Here is a 24,422-nt window from a genome sequence, read left to right on the forward strand (position 1 = left end):
TCGGCCAATGAAATTTAGGCTATTTTCAGAACATACAATAATAGGAATTATTATGTGTTCTAAAAATAACCTTAATTTCATTGGACGAAACCGCTCATCATCTTTCAAAATATATTTCATGTTTAATGGTTAGTTGGTTTTCCCCATTAAACATGACTTTCTAAAAATAGAATGGAAGTTATTTAGTGTTACTTTCAAACATTAAATATGTTGCAACAAGTTCATAAACCTAAACTCATATAATAAAACAGTTATTGACCCTTGAGCCATAGAATATGATGTGATATTCACCGGAAGAGGGCAATATTGACCTCTTCCGGTGAATATCACATCATATCCAATGGCTCAAGAGTCAATAAATGTTTATTATTGACTAAAACCTTGTATCCTTTTCAAACATGGTCGGCCAGAGGCTAAATATTTTCCACCTTCATTTTACAAAAGTGTTAAAAGTTGTTTATTTGCACCTTGTTTTCGCAAACTTCAGGTTCCCATCATAATGTTTTCTTTTTTATTTCTCAAAAATAGTTCATGAGTTGAAGCTATGTACAAATTGTCTACTAGTATTTCAGACACTTTTTCAAACCAAATTTTGAGTACCACCTTCAATATGTCATACGCATATTTTTTCAGAAGTCAGTGATGGAGCTATTAGAAAAACTAGGTGACGGAGATCCATTTTTCGTAAGGTAGATATAAGTGAAAGCCTCTATTAAACACTGTTTATCTTTGCAGTTGTAATCCTAGATATCCAATGAAAAAGTTAATTAACTAAAGTTTCAGAGCCGGCTTTTATTGAATGCATTCTCATTTGTTTGGTGATCCTTGGTGTGGTACATTTAATTAATTCTTTAAGGAGCTTTGACTGCTTGGTAAATATGCATTCAGCAAACAAAAGTATAGCGTATTGTATATATTGTGATGAACACAACAAGCGACTATTAATATCGGTCACTGTACATTTAAAACTATTGCTTTAAAACATTAATTTGTCACTTAACGAGTCAGTATTTAGAATTTTTTTTTCTTACATACATAAATCCACCACATTCAATATAATTTCACTGTTAAATAATTAAATGTTTTATGTTGCCTTTATAAGTAATCCATCTATCTCAGGTGAATAAAAGCCAACTTGAACCATAGAGCAGACAATTTTGACGAAAGAGTTGTAATGGATCAGCTTCGATACAACGGTTTAGCTGAAATAGCAAAGATAAGAAAGATGGGTTTTGCAGTTAGGAAGCTATATAGCGATTTCTTTAACAGGTTTGTATCAATTATGTAATAGTTCACTTTGTTATCACTGTCAGTGATTCCATATTCGAAAGAGAAAATGATTATACAAACACTTGAGCTTTGTCAAAAATATCAACAAGCATTATTTTGCTTTAATCCTGAAAAGAACTTCATAATTCTAAATTCGCGATACAGTTTATATACAGATTCGAGAAGTGTATTCTGATGTAAAAATCAAAGCAACATTGTTTCTAGCATGTGTTATTACAGGTACCGTGGTTTATTTCCATTACCTCCGTTAGAACGACAGCCAGACGTAAAGCAAAGCCTTCTTCTTCTAGTCCCATCAGCCTATCATAGAGACTTCAGATGTGGAAAAACAAGGGTTTGTGTACTAAATATATAGTTGTTGGAAAGAACATACCATTACACGCTACTGCTTAAGTGACCGATTGCTCATAAGCAGAATCACGTTAAACAAAAATGTTCATACCTAAAATCTAGTAAGACATTTGAAACCGTGTAGATAAAGATCGGTAAATATTGACGTTATTCGTGTTATTCGTAACATTTTTCGTCAGTCAGAAGATACTGATTTTGGCAGTTATTTTTAATAAGAAACGTATATATTCTATATAAAAATATTGAAGGCTTACTCAGAGATTTTATATTTAAATGATTGTTATCAATGAAAACAATGTCCTCTCAATCCGTTGAAAATTATATGAAAACGGTGACTCTGGGCATTTGCAGCGTTTGATCATGTATGTAATACTTGTACAGGTATTTATGACTAGCGAGTTGAACGATTGGTTTGAGCGTATATTGCGCTGTCGTCAGAAGACTGCTGCTCTGACAGTCACGAGATGTATGCGTAAATTAGCTGAAATCAAGATAAAGGTGAGATATAAAGAACAGAAGGTAAGAATTCGGAAGGAAATTCCTAGACAAGCGGTCTTAAATCGACACTGGTACATGTATGTCATGCGTGGTTTTTACACTACAACAGTGGAGCACCGATAATCTATTTCAACATATTATGAAAAGAATTTCATTTGTTACGTATGTTGCAGTATTTTGAAGTACACCATAATACAAGCCGGAACAATTATAATTTTATTTTTGATGAATACATTGATTATGTCTAATCATGAAATTTACATAATTCTTTTATAACAAGTAACAAGAAATACAGCACAATTTTCAGGAAAGCACATCCCCTAGGCCTGTACCAGGAACAGTTGGAGGTAGTGACCTATCTTCGTCTGGATTATCGTCGTCCTCGTCATCATCCGGAGGTTATGATTTTCCATCATCAATTAATCCTGTATGTTGACTTCAGTATTACTATTGAACTTAAATTCAATTTTACATCTTCATAAATTAAGATTACATTAATTTGAGAGGAATATCATGAATCAATACGATAAACATGTGTGTTTGTGTGAAACTAATTATAATACATCGGTAAAACAGTCCAAACTGTTATTTTCCATTACCTATGTTTACATAAGGGAAAATGATTAATGGTAATTGTCAACTATGAAACCATAACAATACCTTAAAATTTGCTTAATTATAAACTCACACACTAGTACTATACCAGAAAGAGAATGCCTTGTATATGTTACACCCTACTCGAATGAATATATCGAAAACCATGATATGCAGTCAGAAAATACAAATACCATTGTAATGGAGCATTTGTCATCCAAAACGCGCAGTTCGGCAAATGGGTACTTTGCATATTGAACAATTTCATCGTGCGCCGGTCATTTTCTCAGTGTTTCTTATCGCAAAGATACACCGCATGTTTTATGTTTTAGTTCACGTTTATATAAATGCCGATTATAATTTAAGTAACTGATGGGTAACAGTGTTTTGTCAATTTCAATTGTTTTTCTACATTCTACTTTTAAACGAGTTACAACGAGCCCTTTACTGAAACGTGTTTTGTATTATGCTGACATGTACAATGAAATATTTACATTCCCCCTATTCTATTACATTGAAAATTATGACGTTTATTTCGTATGAACAGCAAATGGAAGGACGCAAAAGTAACATCAACGCTGCTTAGTAATAACGGGTCGTTAGTTTGACGAAGTCCGCGTAGTCAGAGGGAACGTTCCTTAGATGACGTCGCAGTTGTTCCGTCTGGTGAACAGAATAGCCAGGAAGCTGATTTTAATGTTAAATGCAACTAAATGTGTGCAATTAATAATATAATATTTTATACGCCCAAAGGGACGTATTATGTTATACCCCCGGTGTCTGTCCGTCCGTCCGTCTGTCCGTCCATCCGTTAGCAATTTCCTGTCCAGTCTGTAACTCTTGAACCCCTTGAAGGATTTCAAAGAAACTTGACACAAATGTTCATCAAACCGAGACGACGTGTAGAGCGCATGTTTTGGATGACTCGCTTCAAGGTCAAGGTCACATTTAGGGGTCAAAGGTCATATAAGTTTGTTTCGTGTCAGTTCTGTAAATCTTGACCTGCTTGAAGGATTGCAGAGACACTTGGCACAAATGTTCACCACACCAAGACGACGTGCAGAGGGCATGTTTCGGATGACTCGCTTCAAGGTCAAGTCACACTTAGGGGTCAAAGGTCATATCAGTTTGTTTCGTGTCCGCTCTGTAACTCTTGAACTTCTTGAAGAATTTCAAAGAAACTTGGTACAAATGTTCACCACACCAAGACGACGTGCAGGGCGCATGTTTCGGGTGATTCGCTTCAAGGTCACACTTAGGGGTCAAAGGTCATATACGACTTTGCTTTGTGTATATTGCTCTGCATTGCAGTGTTTTTGTTTTTAATTGGCAGATCCCTTTTTTGTTCACTTACAATAAAAGAAATTTGAATTACTTCCCTTTTATGTTACTATAAATAGCTTATTTTGAACTTTTTTTATTATTGGCCTTAGGGAAAAACCGAGACCACTTTTCTGTAGTACAACATGGATGGTACCTCCAATTTTTAGGTGTATTTTGAAATACCTGTACCTGGTAAGGATTTTTTTGTGGACTTAGAATTTTTTTTTTTGGAATTTCTTCTCTTTGTTGTTCCTGTCCTTTGGGCTTCAACAGTCAAGTTCTTTAAATTTTGCTCCCATCCTCTGATGTAACCCTTCGGGCGTATATTGCCCCGCTTATTGTTTTTCGGTGTTTATATATAATTATGCGAAATGAACGACAGAATAGGATGGCAAATTTAACATGAATCGCTAGTGCGATCCTTTTATGTCGTTCATTTCGCATGAACACCGAATAAAATATTTCATTTCTAAATTGAAACTACAGAAACAACACTTGTACTTGTTTCTGTTAAAGTTACGAGATAATATTTCTGTTCTTTACTCAAGTCATTTCTTCTTTATCGTACTTCATACCATAAAAGACCAAGATTATTTTCATAATATACTAGTAATGTAAACATTTTGACATATATAAACAGTTGGTTAACGCGCTTTTGTCGACAGTGTTTAAGTTACCTGACGTAACCAGTGCAAGTACATGCAGTACAAGTATGGGCTTGTTCGTCGCAAGTGCATGGCAACTTTTCGCAATGAAACGGAGATTGACTATTGATAACATTCTGGACCGTCAATCCGGAATTCAAATTTCAGTCCAGGCACTGTAAATTTCTGAGATGTTATTACGCGTCTTTCACTTAATCAATAGACTAGTACTGATTCTACCACGAAGAGGGCTTTTGTTGTATTGATGCTTTACATAGAACACGTTAAAGAATCAAGGCAGTTTTTATCGCAAAGAACTAGGGAATCGAATCAAGACTTATTGCGTCTGAATCTTTCAGATATTTACTAGTACCGGTAAAAACTTCACACCTGTCAGTCAGAATTGTTCGGGAGTCAAAATAGAGGACAAATGGTCAGGCTTATTTGCATCGACAAGGGACTGAACTCGTTCTGACAACCTGTCGGTTGCCAGTTTCATACTTAAAGGTCAAATTAGTAGGCATAAAACATGTAAAATTCAAGCATAATGGTGCATGTTATGATTGTTATATCTTGAAATAGCCGGAAGATACTGTGCCACAGCCACGACCTCCGATGCATGAGGTAGAAGAAACAAAAGAAAAGAAAAGAAAAAAGACTGAAACAGCGTACGTATTTTAAACTGAAAAGAAACATCTAGTTTTTTTTCACCAATATTACTTTTACTAATTTTGATGTTTGTCGTAAATTAACATAGAACGAACATGAAAATGCAGCTACTAAATATTGAAAGAAGAAACGTCATTAAAAAATCCATACAACATTTATATCTTTAATAGTCGTAAGTTTATATACGTTAGTCTGCTTTATAGTTTCTGGGATGTGTGTCAGATTATTGCTAGAGAAAGAAAAATTCGGGACGTTGACGAAGACAGAGGACTCCAAGTTATCAAGGTTGTTACCTACATCCTGCTGTTTTGTATTCTTCTGTGGTGTGCTGCGGCTCAAAAACTTAGTCTAATGGTTCTTGTGTCACCGCAATTTGATCGTACTGAAAACAGATCAGAGTCGAAAGTAATGGTAAGTGCAGTCTTAATATCCCTTGTTAATTCAGCTTTACCTTCAGTCTTATAAAAAGTTAAATACTACTGAGAGCAAATTTTAAAGTTTGTGATAGGCCCAAGTGTCTGTAAGAACTATATTTTTGTGAGCGTTTATGTGTCGCTCTCTGCATGAAGCTTATTATTTTACCATAAACTGGATACTACGCAAACATAAAATAGTTTTCTGTTTCGAATATGTAATGTCTTCAAAGCCTTTGCACCATTTTTACAAACATCATTGCAAACAAACTGTAACCAAAATTATTCAGTCAGCAGTTTTGTGTTTAATAAGTTATCTTGAAATATGTCTGTTACAACAGGAGGATAGTACGGTAGCCGCGGCCAGACACATTCTCCTTACAATAGCTATTTTAATCCCGTACTGCTTGAATTTCTTAAGTAGTGTCTTCAAGTGGACGTTTGGAAACTTGCCTTTACCAAGCGCCTCGACATTCTTCTTGGTGAGAGGTTTTTATGAACTGTTTTAGCCGATGTAGCATAAACATTATCTGGTTTGTTGCATGCCGCTTGTAAAACTTGTTTTCTTTAGGCTGTTTTTTATGCAGATAAATTATATATAAAGTTTTACTAGGACGAAAAGGCAAAAAAGTGTTTTAAACGACTGTTGTTTTTATTGTGTTCAAACTCTTAATACGTTTTTACATTCTTACAGCTTTTGAGTAATAAATTATGTTAAAGGATCCTTCGGAAACAAAAAAAAACACAACCAAGCAAAATAGTAGCAGACTTGGTTTGATTGACACTTTTCATGAGTGGGGCCTCCTTTGCCGAGTGGTTACGGTCGCTTACTTCGAATCACTTGCCCCTCACCGATGTGAGTTCGAGCCTTACTTGGGGCGTTGAATTCTTCATGTGAGGAAGCCATTCAGCTGGCTAACGGAAGGTCGGTTGTTCTACCCAGGTGCCCGCCCGTGATAAAATAATGTACGGAGGGGCGCCTTGGGTCTTTCTCCACAATTAAAGCTAAAATGTCGCCATATGACCTATAAATGTGCCGGTGCGACGTTAAACCCAACAAAAACAATGATGAGAGGTATTGAAACACGGTTTTGAAAAATGCTGGAAAAGTTAAATGTCATTGATCTAAATCAATTGTAGATCTTTATGACATTTACTTGCCACAATGTTCAGCGAAAGTTTATCCTTATGTAATCTAAGATTAAATAGACTTCATTATACATGTGTAATTGAAAAATTAATAATAATTCATTTTAAATACATGTGGAAACTTATCTTATATTTCAGTGTTTGATTGTCGAAGTGATGCATTCGATTGGACTGTGCATACTTGCTTTTATTGTGCTTCCGGAACTTGACATTGTTCGTGGAATATTTCTGCTCAGTGGCGTTGCTGTTCTTCCGGCAGTTTTGTTTCCGGTTTGTGCATCAGATGTTAAAATACATAACAGACGTGAAAGACAATCATGCGGCCTGAAACGTGTTGTCTTTACCTTGAATATTCTAACAGCACTGCTGCAGTTTGGATACATCCCTGTTGTTCTGCTAACAAATCATTTTATAGAAGACAGTAAATTGGACAATGAAGTATACAATATTGTACTTTTTGTTGTGTCAATGATTTTTGTTTCGTGTACTTATTGGGAGAACTTTGTGGATGACAGATTCTGCGGTCGAAAAATTCAAAGAGGATGTTGGAGAAAGCTTATATTAAAGACAAAATTCGACCTTCAAGAGGCAAGACCAATAATTTCGTGCTCCACCACCTTTTTCAAGATTGGTCTGACCATTTTCTTCTCTTGGATTATCAAAACATATCACCCAGAGAACGTCACTGTTACTGATCCAGAAAGAAATAACAACACTAAGCGTATCGACATGGTTACCTTCTCTGACGCGTTTGACAAAATTGGAGAATTGCCAATAGCAAACAGTGCTGCCATCATTGCATTGACATTGTCAGCTTTTGTTGGTCATTACGTAGGTTACATTGCATGTAAACTACAACTGCAAATGTTTTCATTCAATATTCCTCTAATACTTTCTACTCCGATGGCTATACTATTAGCATCAGTGGACTGTTTTGTTATACGTTTACTTGTGCCATTTACAGATGAAAAAATAACATGCAAACATGTACCAGTGCGGGATGCAGTAGAGCACTACATATGCGGTATAGTTGCGTGGATGTCCTTGTATTGGCTATGTAGGCATATATTCTACCCAAATACAGAAAAACTTGCAAAGGCAGAAAGGTAAGTCTGCATAATGCTATTTTATGTACTTGCAAAGTATGTTTTATATTTAATGCGTAAGATGATGAAGAGTACTGAAGAGATAATTTTACAAAAACGCATTTGATAGAAATAGAAGACGTCTCTAATAAAATATATAGAACGATCCTTTGGAAGCATAAAAAAGAACCAAGCAAAATAATAGCAGACACAGTTTGACGGAGTCTGTCCATGACACTAGTAAATAGTATTGGTTAACTGCCCTGTGATATTTTTTCAGAATAAAGGGTCAAATTTTCATATATTTCCAACATTTCTATCTCAATCAAGATAGTAGAAGGATGTACATGTAATGCTGACACAACGTGATTGTTGAAATCCTGTTGAAAAACGGGGTTAAATCCAGAACAAACAAAAACTAATTGCATTGTGTTTACCAGCTTTATTTTATAAGCTGTAACTAAATGTTCTGCAATCAAGGAACACTACTTCTTGTGACTAAAGATGAATAGGATACATCCTGGTTCTTATCTCATGAAGTATTACACATTCTTTTTTTTATCGCTTTAAAATGTCTGTTAGCAAAGTTTTCCCGTTGCAGATTTTATCTGTGTAATATTATTGTGTTGTAGCATATTATAATGCTTTGTGGAAAATATAAGACTTTTTTTAATATTTATTACCTTTTATAATACTGTGTCCCCGTGACTCAGTTTTATTCCAAGAATATTTTTTGCGTCCTATTGTCTGAATATTATTTTACTAACGACATATCAAAATACATGTCAACCTAGTACGTACTTTATTTACTTTAGTAAAAATAAGGTAACTGAGAACTAGAATGTAAGCAAATGTACTGAAGTTAGCTAGGGTGTGTACCATGTTCTTGAGAAAGCTAAGGTAGTTGCCGCAATACGTTTATTGTATATTCAATTTACCAGGTTGTTTATGAATCCGTTCTATTGTGGCATTCTTTTCGAGCAAACCATGATTCTAAACAGACGTCGTCATACAAGAAAAGTATATCTACAAATAAAGGATGATAAGGCTTACTACAGGTACGGTAAGATAAAATCATATGTACACACACATCATCCGATTAAAAGAACAAAAAATCAGAAATAAATTATAACATCAAACAAACTTATTTTAGAGATTGGCCCTAAAATTTTCAATGATAGTAATATATTAAATAAATTCTAGAAATTGATTTTCAAGTCCTTGAAAGAACAAAAAATGATTTCACAAATGTGAAGTTTATGGTAGTTTTGTTAATATCAATAACAAAAGTTTTGATTTTTAAATTAAAGTTGTGATCCACAACGAATTACAACTCTTGCCATGGGCTAGTACTTATAAGCAGAGACATCTATAAGTTTACTTCCCTTGCAATTACACAATTATCTGGAAAATGAAAACTGTTTTAGACACAATATCATAGTTTTTTGCTCAACAAAAACATTTAGGATTTAGTCATTTGTGTTTGATTTACCCCTCAAAACATGGTTCCTATGATTCTGTCAACTTACATATGGTAAAAAATTAACTTTTAACAATCCAATAATAAAATGAAGTAGCAGTATGTAATTAATAGTGCAGATAATACAGTTTTGCTTGTATCAAAATGTCACAATAGAAGCACTTTTGTTATACAGAACACCTGGTAGGATTAGTAAAGGTTGATCTCTATTTCCTATGCCTACTTATTGTTAGCTTTCCTGCTCTCTCACATCTTTGAAAGAAAATGACCATTTCAGAGCTCATTCATATCTATAAAAGATCAAGGCAAAACACTTTGTATTATAGAATAATTCTTCAAAAAGCGGGGAAATATCATGATTTTCTCTGGTCTGTTGAAATTACGTAGTCAATGACATTTCCAGAAAAATCTTTTAATAGCTACATTTCCTATATTTAGATCAAACTTAAAGTTTGCTTTAAAACGGTATTCAATGTGGCATTTACTCAGGAGCATTATATTGACCCAAAATCGAAAATATTTTGAGGTAATATATTTATTGGATATCTTAGCTTCATTCCTTACAGGTTGTCTCAGTATAACTCCAAGATAAACATAGAGGGTGAGGAGAAAGAGGATACTCCCAGCCAAACTGACGGTAAAACGGAAAATGAAGATATTAACGCATCTAATTATAAGAATCCAAAGTTCAGGGATGCGCCAATGATATATGCATGTGCAACTATGTGGCACGAGTCTAAATACGAAATGTTGCAACTCATGAAGTCACTTTTTAGGTCAGTTTCTATTTCAACAAAAATAATAACAGGTTCGTCAAAGCGTTATCCACGTACCTGTGCAATGGTATAATTCAACCACAATTTATATATCAAATGTTTTCATAAGCCCGTTTCTGAAAAACATAGACGTTTTACGTGATGGAGCGTACATTGTCCCACTTTGCGGAGCACTTATTTAAAGACTGTTCTTAAAGTGGAGTAATAGTTTGCTTTGATTGAATACTATCTGCTTTGAAGAGCTAAATGGTACAAATGTTAACTGAAACTATTTTATATAATTTTAAGAATATGTACCAGAAGAGCGTTTTTGGTTAGATATTGGTTTATTTGCCAACTGTCTACCTGTCTACCTCAATATTGTCTGTTACACTACAGAATGGACCGAGATCAATGTATAAGAAGACATGCAGAAGAGGTGTCCCAAGAAGTTGACAAAGATTTCTATGATTTCGAAGGTAAAATCAAGTACTGGACAAAACATATAACATCCTTTTGGGACTGGATATGAAATGTAATAAAATGTGATAGCGTTTCTATTAAAGCTAAGTCTGTTAATAAATTCCGACAGTAAGACACAATTGTACTGTTATGTGAAAACACAACGTATTTAATAAACACGTAATATGTTCAATTATGTAGTTCCTTCTTCTTGCAATCAATTAATCTTTGGGCAGTTCTTGTCATAAAGTTTATTTTTCCGAGACCGTTTGCGTTTGTTCATGCCTATTCAAACGAAACACCTTTGTACCTTAATTTTGTAACGAATAATGTAGAGTAATTAAACATCTCGTTGTATAATAGTGTTACACTTTCCTGCACTTGTACAATATTGAGAACACTATGCTTCAGATGTTTCTCAAATATACTATTGATACTGCTTTTAATACATATACTCCTAAGAAATAATATATTGTTTCAGAGTTTTGTTTACGTTGCGTTCAACAATGTAGCCTATATTGTGATGAAGCAGTTTTTAAATGTAAACATTTTAGCACACATTTTGTTCGATGATGCAATGACACAAAACAAGGAGAAGGAGAAGAAGGTGGTACCAAATGATTATGTAATGACGCTTGTTAACCTTATAGACGAAGCAGCTAGGTAAGTATAAAGCTTTCTTGTTTATTAGATGCTACAACAGCCACAGTGTTTTATTTGTTTCATTGACAAACACTTACTTTAATCTGATTTTACTACAATATGTTGTGACGTTTATTATACACCGAAAACAATGCTTAAGGGGTGTAAAGGAGTCATTTTATGGCCGGTTGTTTGGTCAGCCGGTCCGTTGCAAAACGTTTGTGGAGCGGACAATTTCTTCAATTTCTAAAGGATTCTAAAGGAACTTCATTCTAGTGATCATTATGAAGTGTAAAAGTGCATAATAAATTTTTTTTAGATGATGAAAATGTGGGAACTGTAGCGCAGATGCTACGAGTGTACGAAAAGTTTGTTAAACAAACTATTTCCGCAGTTAAAAAAATCGATAAAGATTCATACAGAAGATCAATATGAAGTGTAGCTTTGCATGACTTTTTTCCATGACCCCTTTTGTGCAAAACAGTTTGTCGAAAGAAAGTGTTTAAGGGATTCCAGATTCCAATGGAATTTCATACAGATCACCATGTAGTGTAGTTGAGGGTAACTTATTCTTTCTTCCTTCTTTGGACGAATGTTGTGAGGTGGGGGCACTAGGAAACCAAGTTCCTAAATGTTTGCAAAAATGTTTCGAACTACTACAGTTTTAAAGGTTGGGAGCACAGTGAACTTGGATGGAAGGAGTCGGAGGTTACTTGGGTACCCCTGCCCTCATAAGTTCGAAAACCTGTGTTGAAGGAATACCTTCTACAATTTGAAATAAATTCCATTGAACTTCATATAGATGATAACCATATTAAAGTGTAGCTGTACTATTTAATGCTCCTACTAAACTTCGTTCGGAGCTACATTTTAAACACATTTTCTTGACCCGTCCCGAATTATTGCCCTTGAATATCTTCGAAACCATACACGCATCATTTTGAAATTTCCAGTAGATTTTTGGATATGATATAAGTTCACATACTTGGTCTATAAGTTTGACATCTGTTTTGAAATATCTGTGTTGTTTTTACTTTGAACTTTGAATATATCCCATTCGTTAGTCTTTCAGCTTGCAACAAGTACACATACATTTTGAAACATGCAATAGGCTTTTTGGCTCATATTATTTTTATCATTATTATTATTATTATTATTATTATACCAGATTTATATAGCGCCCTTTTCATGATAAACACGTTAAAAGGCGCTTTACATATAGCAAACGCAGTCACACAGAGCGCGAAATTCATCCTCTACTTGTACAGACACAGAGCGATTTGACCAGAGGGACAGAGTGAGATAAAGCCTCCAGGACAGATAGAGAAAAATCCTTTTTGATACAGGCCTGTCCGGCTTACATAGCCTAGCTCTGGTTCTTTAACGTGCCCGGTGTATAGCACCGATAAAATATTCTTTTGGTATGCCTCAAAACATTGAACTTAGATAACTGGAATATAACATTGTGTATAGGTCTTCTAACAAGACACCATGTACCAGTCAGTCAAGTGGCTCTCTTAAGATGTCAACAAGGTTCAAGGATTGATATAAATGAAATGCAAAGTAATCATTAATCTGACATGTATAATGATGAAGTTATCTCTCTTCTTTTACTTATTTTCTTGGTTATTTTAAGGCAATAATTTTTTTTGACTCAACAGATAGGAATTTAATGCAACTTTACACAGAAAAATATAAAAATAAACAGAATGAAAAGCAAAATAACCATAACTCTGTCCTGAATATTAACACTTTCTGTACTTAATGTTGTTCGCGTGTTTCTTATAAAATTTTCAAAATATGAGATGTAAAACTGATATCACATCTGTATTTTCTAACATCTCTGGTTTTTGTAGGAAAAATAAAATCTTTCACAGTCAACAAACTATTTGGGGAGCAACCCAAGGAAAATCACAGTTTTACAATTATAATCGCATTATATTTGATGTGATAATATTTTTCAAACTCCAGGTTATAGATAAGTTTAGTATTAATGTTTACCCTTTGCGTTTAGTGAATTATTTGATTTAGAAGGGCTTAGATAAGGAAATATCCGTGGTAGAGGTGAGTAAAAACGAAAATACTCAATGTATTTCATGAACGTTTTAGCCAATAAAGATTATAACGGAGTAATCAAAGGCATTTAATTTAAAACAGTAATTTTGAATCTGATGATAGGAATTCCATGACACTATGATTAAGAAAATGAAAAGCACGAGAACACTACGACACTTTCAAAATAAAATATAGAATACCCCCCTAGACAGTTTAGTAGTATTCAAACAGGTAAAATAAGTATCATTCATTACCATTATGACCTTTGAATACGAAACCTTCGATGGGGAATACATCACATTTATGCGTATGTAAAGAAAAAATGTGTATAGTGTTTTAGTATATTGTTGTGTAATTGTGTTGTTGTTTTTTGTACATCTATGTTTATTGATTATACTTGATTATGCTGCTCTCAAAAAGTAACTTCTTAGTTTGCCATAGGTACTTGCTCCTATTTCAGTAATAAATGTTGTTTATTCTAGTTGCGTTTATGAGAAAACAACTACAATCAAGGCGCCAATCAAGGTCCCAACTCCATATGGAGGCCAGCTTATCTTTACAATGCCAGGCGACAATTTTCTTTTCATACACCTCAAAGACAAAAACAAAATAAGACACAAGAAACGTTGGTCACAGGTAAAATTTTATATTTTATGTAAAGTAGGGAGCGCAGATAACGTGTTGTAATACATGAGAAATGTACAATAATTTATTTGAAAATTGTTTTTTGATATTTGAAGTTAAAAGGGTTGTCTGGTCTTTGAATTTGTTCCAATGATTTTAGAAGTCGGTTTATATTGATACAGAGTAGAACACACATAAAATTGAAAATATCATTTTAGATTTATTTGCCAATATCTCAATCGAAATAATAACATTAAACCAATCAACGCATTTGCAGTGCTTTACGTGATACATTCTTTTTAGTTTCACATGTATTTTACCCAGGTAATGTACATGTATTATTTGTTGGGCTTCCGAATTGTACGGCTGTGTGAAGAAACGGTCACAGCAGCTCTAAAAGGAGGAAACATAAATGAACTTATTCAGTGGGAACAAGGAACATCTTCTGGAGGAAGAATTGGCAGGAGTCATATTTTCCACGTTTTCGACGACCAAGTTCTGAAGAAAGTATGTCTTCAGTTTACGTTTTTAAATTTTAGTAATTTTCGTTGTGAGCTTGATATGACATGTATTAGCACTGAAAAGGGAAAACAAAACAACTTTCTATTGAACCTCTCCACCTTCGAATGTGTATGTAAAATTCGCTCTATGGCTCTTATTTCATTTTTAGGCAAGTAATACGTTCTTGTTGGCTCTAGATGGAGATGTTGACTTTTCTCCTGGGGCTGTGCGCCTTCTACTCGACAGAATGAGGAAAAGTGAAAAAGTTGGGGCCGCCTGTGGCAGAATTCATCCAATAGGGACGGGTATGTAGCATCACAACTTAACCTCAAGAGTTTGATATTTTACAAATTACCACAACCTATCAAAAATGAATACAAAATAAACTATTGAACATTTTGAAATAAAGTATCTATTATAGAAGAATTTCATGAAAATCGAGCGGTGTATTTTAAAATGCATTGTTATTTTATTTTTTAAGGTCCGGTCGTTTGGTTCCAGAAGTTTGAGTATGCTATCGCTCACTGGTTACAGAAAGCTACAGAGCATGTCCTTGGATGCGTTCTTTGTAGTCCAGGGTGTTTCTCAATGTTCAGAGGTTCTGCACTTATGGACGATAACGTAATGAAAAAGTATACAATACTACCTACAGAGCCCGCCCATCACCTAATGTATGATTTAGGTATATATGATGCCTTACAGATTCCATATTAAATGATGTAGTTAGAGATAGTCTGTAAACATAATACATATTCCATTTACGACATTCGTGTTGCCTGTTTAGTCTTAAAACACATTATCCACATTTTTGAAATTAGTTTTTTCTTACAGAAACTTACAATGCAATTAAGCACGTACTAACACATTTGTTTCTAGGTGAAGATCGTTGGTTGTGCACTCTCCTTCTCCAGCAAGGTTATAGGGTCGACTATGCAGCTGGTTCTGACGCTTTTACTTACGCTCCAGAAGGCTTCGCAGAATTCTTCAATCAGCGCCGAAGATGGATGCCATCCACAGTCTTTAATATCATTGACCTGCTTGCTGACTACAAGAACACCGTGTACGTTAATTCCAACATCAGTATGCTGTACATCCTGTACCAGGGTGCGCTGCTGATGTCTACAATTGTCGGTCCTGCGACAGTTTTGATGATGATCGCTGGAGCAAACATGGTTGTATTCAAGGTCACTGTAATCTGGGGTTATGTGATTGCACTTGCGCCTGCAGTTTTCTATTTTATCATATGTTTTTACGTGAAGTCAAAGACTCAGATTCAAATTGCAGAAGTACTCACCGGTCTATACTCTTTTGTGATGATGATAGTGTTAGTTGGAACTATAGTAACCGCAGCTCAAGAGAGTCCATTTCATCCCAGCGTCATATTTCTTGGATTTCTAGTTGTAGCGTTTACGTTCTCAGCCTTGTTGCATCCAAAGGAATGGTCATGCATTATTTTTGGTGCACTATACTTCCTTCTTATTCCTACTGGATTTTTGTTGTTGAACATATACTCAATTTGTAATCTGCATGTCGTTTCCTGGGGCACTCGAGAAGTTCCAAAGGAGAAGACAAAAGCTGAAGAAGAGGAAGAGAAAAGGCAGGCTGAAGAAAAGAAAAAGAAAAAGAAAGAAAGAGGGTTTTTCGGCAAGTTTTTTCCAACATTTCCAACAAAGGAATTTAAAGACATGATCAGCAAACTTACAGAGAGTCAGAACACAAAGAAAGAAGATCTAAGTTTGAATGAAACTAATAAACTTTTAAAGGAAGTGAATGAACATTTGAAGGCCCTTGTTGAACAAAAATATAAGCCGATACAATCAACGGGACAGCTAATGTCGGATGAGAAAGCAAAAAATGTACAACTGTCTGCAGATGAAACGACAGTGGTTAAACCAAAGGGCATATTGAAGCATCAACATACTGATCATCATTCTACAAAACACGCACATATATCAGAAAGTGAGAGAAATATTGAAACAATTAATGACAGCGATAAAAAAAAGAGAGAAGATCTCGTTAATCCTACATGGGCAAAAAAACTCAAAAATGGAAAGGTTATTACTCTTGAATCTGAAGAATTGAAGTTCTGGGAGAGTTTTGTGGAGAAGTAAGACATTGAATTAACGTTTTATAAGCGAACACGTTTGTTACTATAATCTACATAAATAGCTATGTAAACGTCCTTTAATATGTATCATCTGTGTACAAAATGATACGTTTTTAGTCATGACTGTGAAATTGAGTTAATTGTTACAAAATACATAACGGAGACATGTATTACGGTCAAATAATTTTAGTATAAGAAGCTTGTTTTAAACCTTTAAGCCAGTTTTAAACCATTAAGTATGTGAAACTTTCTAAGTTACTTTGAACTGAAATGAATACAGAATTTAATGTTTCTAGAAAATCATGCATTGTACACATTATTTCAGGTACCTTGAACCTCTTGCTTCTACGGATGAACAAAAAAAGGTTGAAAAAGGTCTGATAGAGTTACGCAATAACATTGCTCTTGGCATGGCGATGATAAACTTGCTTTGGATCGCCATCAACTTTATGTTTCAGTTCGAAAGTCCAACAACAATACCTTTGAAATTCTCTGTAAGTATATCATTTTGCGAAGCACTATTGTGTTATTAATGGTGGCGTTTTATGATCTAAGTTGCAACGATACATTTCTACGTCACGTGTTCATTAAACAGTTCAATATTAATATAATATTCACACGAATGTTATTTAAAACACAAGTCGGCATTTTGATAAAACCAAATGTAATATAAGCCAGACTGATTTTCTTCGTGATATTAACTAAATGCAGATGCTTATGATGTTTTCAGCCGCAACGTGACGGTAAAATGACTCATATTCAACTATATAAAATAACAGGGTAAAGAAACCCTTATGATATGTTTTGTTCATATTGAATCTAGGATATTTTCCATTTATGCAATTGTTATCGATACTTGTCAGTTTTAAGTAGACACATACTGGTCACTAATAGAAACAAGAACATTTCAGGGATCTGAAAATAGTCCTGACAGTCCTGACTACCTGGAGGAAAATCAAGAAGATTCTGACGTCTCTGAATCAGCTGATAACATTATAGAAGTTGACGTTTTGGGATTGTTGTTTATATTCTTCTACCTTGCAATTTTGCTGCTGCAATTTATTGGCATGATTATTCATCGCTGGGGAACCTTCCAGCATTTAGTCTCCGTGACAAAACTAAAGAATCCTTTTCCAAAAGTAACTCTTTTTCTAAAATCGACATTCGAAATATAAATCTATATTTTACATTTTCAGACAGATGTTTACTTGTCTGTTCATCAGCCATTAATCTTGAGATATTTTTAACTCCTTAACGCTTAGCATTATATCTTGAGGGAAAAAAATAAACAACACCAAACCATAGAATGAAAGTGTTGTTTCACATGAACATATAAAACATGTATATAACTCTTCAAAAGAATTGTCAGTACATTCATATGAGCTGAATTCAAGAAAAGGGCTACGTAGAGGGACCACATTTCCGTACAGTTAAACGCCTTAAAAACTCACCATTTTCAAAGAACTGTTACATATGTTTGTTTTGATGCATAAAATGACCCAGTGCTGAAATTTAACATAACTAAGTAGAACTTAGTTTTCTGCAAATTTTTATTTTTATTTCTTAACAAATGGCATTCATTTTAAAGGGGGACAAGTTGTTCGTAATATGGTAATAATTCATCATACGGTACAGTGCAGCAGAACATGTAATGGTTATGTAGTTTGGGTCAATTTGTTGTTCGTTTATCAAATATTTCTGTATTTTGAGGATATGCTCCAAAACCTTAATTATTTTCGTGTTTCTTTATATTTATCATTTTCATATTAATTCACTGTTTTCATACAATACTGTAAAACATTTATAGTACCCACGTAAAATATGACTTCTGTTTGTTTATTCAAGCTGAATAGCTTTTTCAAAAGCTGAAGGAGTTTTAATTTTGTGTTATCGAACACCATTGGGATATTCTTCTACATCTTTAAAAAAACGGCTATTTCCACAACTTTGACATAATAATGCAATTAACCAGGCAATTTTATTTAGCATCAGCTTTACATTGTTTCTATCCCACCGCCGAAGACGGAGGGATATAGTTTTCGCGTTGTCCGTCCGTCCGTCCTTCTGTCCGTCTTTCCGTCCGTACTTCCAGAGCCATATCTAGAAAGCGGTTTGGAATATTCAAATAAAACTTTTTATACATATTTACCACTATCGGGAAATACGTCCTGTCAAGTTTCAGTTAGATTGCTTAGGTAACACTAGAGTTATGGTCCATAGTAGATTTCAGTGCCAATAGTATTTGGTATTATAAACATGGCAATTTCTGCCTCATAACTCGTGACATATTTGACCTAGAACAATAAAAATTAAACTGAATTTAGATCACTATAATGTAGTAGAGCACACACGGTTTCGTAAGAATCTCTTTAGTAACTTCAGAGTTATTGCCCATTAATTGTCAAAAAGTCAACACAGTTGTACATAACTAACCAATTGGTAGAATTTCGTTTAACTGCGAAGTTTTGTACCCTAACCCGGTCACACGTCCCTCATCCCCCCCCCCACACCCCACCCTCTCCCCCCCAAAAAATGTTTTCATTCCTTTTTTTAATTTTTCAAACCTTTTGAAAGTGTAACACCCAAGCCGCCCCACCCCACCCCTGTCCCGTCACCACCCACGTACGTTCCAGATTTCTTACTAGATTGTGCTCTCTTAAGAACATCTGTTTCTGTACTTAAAAATTCAAATGTAATGAAATTATTTGCTTCCTAGTAACATCCTAATTAACGTTTTGCCGGATATGTTGCTTTGCCATTCCTCACCACAAACCCATTCGGCGGGGGATACCAATTCATCAAATGTGCTTGTTGCACCGTAAAATAAGGCGTTGTCAAAGATTAGTATATAATGATTCTATTTATTGCTGCACTAGCTCTTTCCTTTGTGTTTCTGCAGTTATGCCAATAAATAACAGCACACATGATTGCATCTACATTTAGGCTGATAGGAAAACAAGGCGACAATCTAGTTCTGTGAAAGAAACAAAAGATATCGATGCAGCGGAAGCTAGAGAAATAATAGATAATATACTAAAGGAGCCGTTACCTGACTATTCTGATGACAGTGGAGCTGAGGAGCAATTTGAAAAGGAAATTGAGGAAGAACTTCAAGTTTTACAGAAAACAGGATCGAGGTGGTATAGTTTTGATCAAGTAGTGTAATGAATAGGAATGAAAGGATACATGCACACGATTACAATAAATTGTTGATGTGTGATGTATTGTTTGAAGTGGACGGGGACGGCACACATATCACCGTCTCCACTTAGTGGAGCAAACAGTTTTTAAGTATTCCAATGAAAATTCGTACATATTATCCTTATGTCATGAAGTGTTAATGTGCATGACAAGTGTTTTGGTGGGAAGAGGTGGGAGGGACATATGCCGTACACCCTCCCTTTTCCCTCCAAAATGGTATATAAATTAATCTTGTCATATTCTATGGCAAGGATCGCTTCGTTCAACCGTTAGTTCAGAACAATTGAGTTTTTGGACCCCTTCCTCCTTTAAAGTTAATTTGGGGTACCTCCTCCCCTTCAAATCATTTTTAGGAATGAAAAATGAAGCGCAAACTAACAGTGTTTTAATTAATCTTCATACACATGATCATTATGATGCTCTGATATGCATAGCGTATATTTTCTATGGTGGAGAGAACCAATTCATTTTGAGTTTTAACATTTGGTATTCGTGCCTAAAGATACATTTGAATTATGAAAAAATGTTTATTAACTAGTTGATCATATATTGTATAATACATGTATATACACAAAATCAATGGCAAGTATTTATCATGCAGACAACATCAGTCTAGTTAAAACATTTTGAATCAAACTGTAATCCAAAAAGTTCAATGCTATATTGATACTGAAAATGCGAATTTTCCCCAGAATATTTGTTGCCTTTTATATTCATTTAATTTTTCAGGTTTTTTTCAAATCCAATATGAAAGTTATGTTATTCTTACTGATAACTGAGCAAAAGTGTTCATGTATAGTATTGTAGTTGAAAGTTATATCAATGTGAAATACATAACAAGTTAAATATCTTACCATAGAATTTGCTTGCATTTTTCTGTTTTATTCCTATGTTAGAATGTTGAATTTATTTTAACAGGTATCGTGTTACGGTTACAAAAAATGGCATCGGCGCAACATCTCGGCGTCTAGGTTATACTGACTTGGGAAGATCAAGAGATGGTTTGTCTAAAAGCGCTAAACATATCAAAGACGGTTTACAAGCAACAATGAGACAGCATGCCAGTGCTCCGAAAAGTGAGGAGTTGAGGCGGGGAATGCATTATGAAGCTTACAGGGCAAAGGATAAAAACGTTGATAGACCTCTTCCACTTGTCAGGCGAAGAAGACTTAATCTTGGGCCAGGAAGATTGGAGCTAGCGACACGGTTGCAAGAATATTTGGAAGAGTAGGTTACACAATTAATACTTGATCTTTGATCATATACTATATTTATAACCAAGCCACATTTGTTTTGCTTAAAATGGAGTAATATGTATTATAGATAATTTGATAATTTTGTTTATATATTAAAATAGTACTTTTGGTACATTGCTTAAGTTGACAAAAATTCACAAACAGGAAATCTCATGTTCAAACAACATAACCTCCTGTCTGTTTTGTATAGTAACACTTAATGTCTTATTTTTTAAGTCCTGCTGCTTCTAGACCTTTGATTGAGGAGAGAGATTCAGATGACGATATTTATGACAGGATTGGATCAAAAGGTTAACCAGACAACATTTCATACGATTAAGATTTTAATAGACCTTGCTTTTTTTCTTGATAAGAATTACACATCAAATTGGATGTATTGCTTTTAACAAATGTCATATATTAAAAGTAGTTCTTTTTTCTAACAAATATTTCCTCCCGAATTTTTTATCTGGACTTACCCTGTCGCTGAATAATATGAAGAAAGAAACTTGAATAGTAAAAAAAGCGATGGTATAAATAAATATTCTATCACATGTTTGACGTCGTGGGAGTGAAATAAAAAAAAACATTACATACTTTTAGTAATAAAGCTATGGCGTTGACGTAGGAGACGTTAGTCGAATTAACATGAGCTGTTATAGGCAAAGAAAGAAGATATTTTGATGTTTCCAGCTAGAAATGCTTACACTTGATGAAAACATTATTACATTGTTGTCTTTCTAGACTGAATTTATTAAAGTCGAACAAAATTGATAAAATGCCAGGCAGAGCCACGTATCGTTTGCAACTCATGTAATATCTCTGAGGGCAATATATGATAAAAATAAACCCGTACTAACAGGGCATGTTGTTTACCAGGATAAATATTGCTTAGAAGTCATTTTCGTTCCAATTATACAACATACATGCGAATGTTTTTTTTTTCAATGATATAAATATTTTTAATAGGAACAGTAAGTCGACAAATTGGGAAAAGGCTGAAATTGTGTAACAAATCGTTGAAATTAATGGAATCACGTTCGAATGGACCTAACCAGCATTGTGTATCTTTTGAAAACTCAGGACGACCAACATCTACGGTATATGATTTATTTATTTATTAAAAACTTTTACTGGTAATTGATGGAACTAGTCTAATTCAATTAAACATCTGAGGAATTAGGTTTATTGTGCAGTGTAAGATAATATAACATAGAACAATATATCGATTTTTGAAAATCTTTCAAATCATCACAAACAAGCGTAGGTCTGTATTTTTTTTATTTTGTAGCGATTCGGTATTTATGTTTGGTAAAATATACAGCTTACAATAAAGGTTTTCGCAATTAGCGCTTTACGACAGAAATATCACTTGCAATTTCTACAAATTTTAGCTTACTTTGATTGTGGTCTTATGAACACAGCTCTGATTAACTATGAAATGGAAAAACGTGTTGAATAATGAACTGAAAACATTTATAACACTCGTATCTAAGGAGATTATGGGAATCCATGCATTTTTCGTCATTATGCTTGCATTAACTGATTTCAGCCGTGACCGATCCATCACAGACACCTTCCTCATTATCGTAGACATGATAGATACTGAAATGGTAAAATACAAGTTCACAATGAACATAACCACTATATATAGTTATTGAAATGAACGTTTAGATATAGGGATATTTGTTTCTATCAGTTTACGATATATCTTTCACGAGTGAACGGCAGATGCAATAGTTTCACGAGTGGCAGACCCACAAATGAAAATGTAATATATAGTGTTTATGAGTGAAAGTTATTTTGATCTTAAAGAGAATTCCTATAGTTTTTTTTTTCATAGATTTTTTTAAAATTCACATATATGATAGGAAAATTTGTGCTGAAAACAATGAACAAATAAAAACAATAGGTCACCAGGCTTGTTTTTGTGAAAAATTGTTTTGAACACACCCACTGTTGCTGAAACTGCTAGCGATTTTTCAACATTTTCATAATTTTCTGCTTTTTTATAAATACCAACCAAAATATACATCAACACAACACAATAAAGTTTTTTTTCTTTTTACAGATTTTATCATATATTTATTTGATATCATAGTCATAATTGTAATACTCTATCCTTACAATAATGGGTACAAATGAAAAAAAAATACTGTTTCATATTACTTTTGTGAACTTTTTTCAGTGAAAAATACCCATAGTGTAGAATATTTTTTTAAATTTTGAAAAAATTCTTTCATAGATTTTTTTCCTATTTTTCTTGTATATAGATAATTTTATTGTGAGCATAAAAATGGCTAAAAATGTATGGGTCACCAGGCTAAATTTTATGTTAAGACCGCTAGAATACAACACTTGTTCGGACGGAAAATGGAGCGAACCTGGCCAAATTGATTACATGTATGTCTGCTAGAAGTTATAAAAAGTTTTAAAATTCTTAATTCTTTCTATAATTGAATACTAAATAATCTGAAAGGTGATATTGTCTTATCAGTACTAAGTCAATTATCTTACATTATATGAACAACACTGTCTTTGTACCAAAATGCGATTTGAAAACACAACCACAAAAATTGCAAGATACCTGTCAGGCATGTTACTTGTCAATACAACATAAACCAGTATCAACATTTGATTACTGATAAAACTTATCAAAAATGTTATTTCATTCAAGATTCCTCATATTTAAGACTGTCTGTAACATGTTTCAACAAATGTTGACTTCAGTTCAGTTTTTCATAGAAAGTGTCGGCTGCGCAGAAAGATGCGCATAAAAAACTATCGTAATTCCCTTTAAAACTAAATAACCAAATTTTCTTTTTGTTTCATGTTTTGACTAAACTTATACATTTCATAGTTTCTTAAAAGTTACAAGTTAAAAATATATTTGATATTTCTCACTTTGAACATTACCAGATGTATTTCACCCTAATATGTCGAAATGCACTGAAAATAACATGTAATAGAATTATCAGTGTAGTGATATGAATATGGAATGTCAATACCGAAGAGTGATCTTTTGAGTGACGTCCTGTTTATTTATTTATGTGGAGAATGAAAGGAGCTCAGCAGAAAAAGTAGATTAGTTCTAATTCAAAGCTACTAGCCCACAGTGTGGGTGAAATTTTCAACATGTTCATTTCCATCAAGTTTGGCATAGAATGTCTACATGACACTGTTAAATGATAAAGTGGGTGAAAATAAGAGTTAGATGTTTTTTAAAAATGCGAGAAAAATGTAAATTTTCTGCATAAAAATGTTTCAGATGCGTTGCAACAGTTTACTACTTCTTCACAATATTTTGTTTGTTTATAAGAATGTCGTGGGGAAAAAAACTTATG

The 24,422-nt window shown here is 33.9% G+C and overlaps 1 protein-coding gene across 1 annotated transcript in view; it reads left to right on the forward strand.

Moving 5' to 3' along the window:
• Positions 1-24,422, forward strand: part of LOC123560715 (uncharacterized) — a 55,091-nt gene that overhangs the window by 22,643 nt on the left and 8,026 nt on the right. Inside the window, exons 16-39 of the mRNA XM_053516923.1 lie at positions 634-689; positions 1,123-1,269; positions 1,510-1,624; positions 2,023-2,160; positions 2,447-2,566; positions 5,283-5,368; positions 5,573-5,780; positions 6,124-6,264; positions 7,070-8,037; positions 8,958-9,074; positions 10,063-10,272; positions 10,651-10,730; positions 11,268-11,376; positions 13,893-14,046; positions 14,359-14,541; positions 14,705-14,840; positions 15,017-15,217; positions 15,412-16,642; positions 16,968-17,136; positions 17,554-17,781; positions 19,586-19,779; positions 20,762-21,070; positions 21,316-21,389; positions 22,048-22,178. Of these exons, the coding sequence (XP_053372898.1) occupies positions 634-689; positions 1,123-1,269; positions 1,510-1,624; positions 2,023-2,160; positions 2,447-2,566; positions 5,283-5,368; positions 5,573-5,780; positions 6,124-6,264; positions 7,070-8,037; positions 8,958-9,074; positions 10,063-10,272; positions 10,651-10,730; positions 11,268-11,376; positions 13,893-14,046; positions 14,359-14,541; positions 14,705-14,840; positions 15,017-15,217; positions 15,412-16,642; positions 16,968-17,136; positions 17,554-17,781; positions 19,586-19,779; positions 20,762-21,070; positions 21,316-21,389; positions 22,048-22,178 (5,505 nt within the window). The remainder of the gene's footprint in view (positions 1-633; positions 690-1,122; positions 1,270-1,509; positions 1,625-2,022; positions 2,161-2,446; positions 2,567-5,282; positions 5,369-5,572; positions 5,781-6,123; positions 6,265-7,069; positions 8,038-8,957; positions 9,075-10,062; positions 10,273-10,650; positions 10,731-11,267; positions 11,377-13,892; positions 14,047-14,358; positions 14,542-14,704; positions 14,841-15,016; positions 15,218-15,411; positions 16,643-16,967; positions 17,137-17,553; positions 17,782-19,585; positions 19,780-20,761; positions 21,071-21,315; positions 21,390-22,047; positions 22,179-24,422) is intronic.

The sequence above is a fragment of the Mercenaria mercenaria genome, chromosome 10 (genome assembly GCF_021730395.1).
Source record: "Mercenaria mercenaria strain notata chromosome 10, MADL_Memer_1, whole genome shotgun sequence".
In the NCBI taxonomy this organism is placed as follows: domain Eukaryota; kingdom Metazoa; phylum Mollusca; class Bivalvia; order Venerida; family Veneridae; genus Mercenaria; species Mercenaria mercenaria.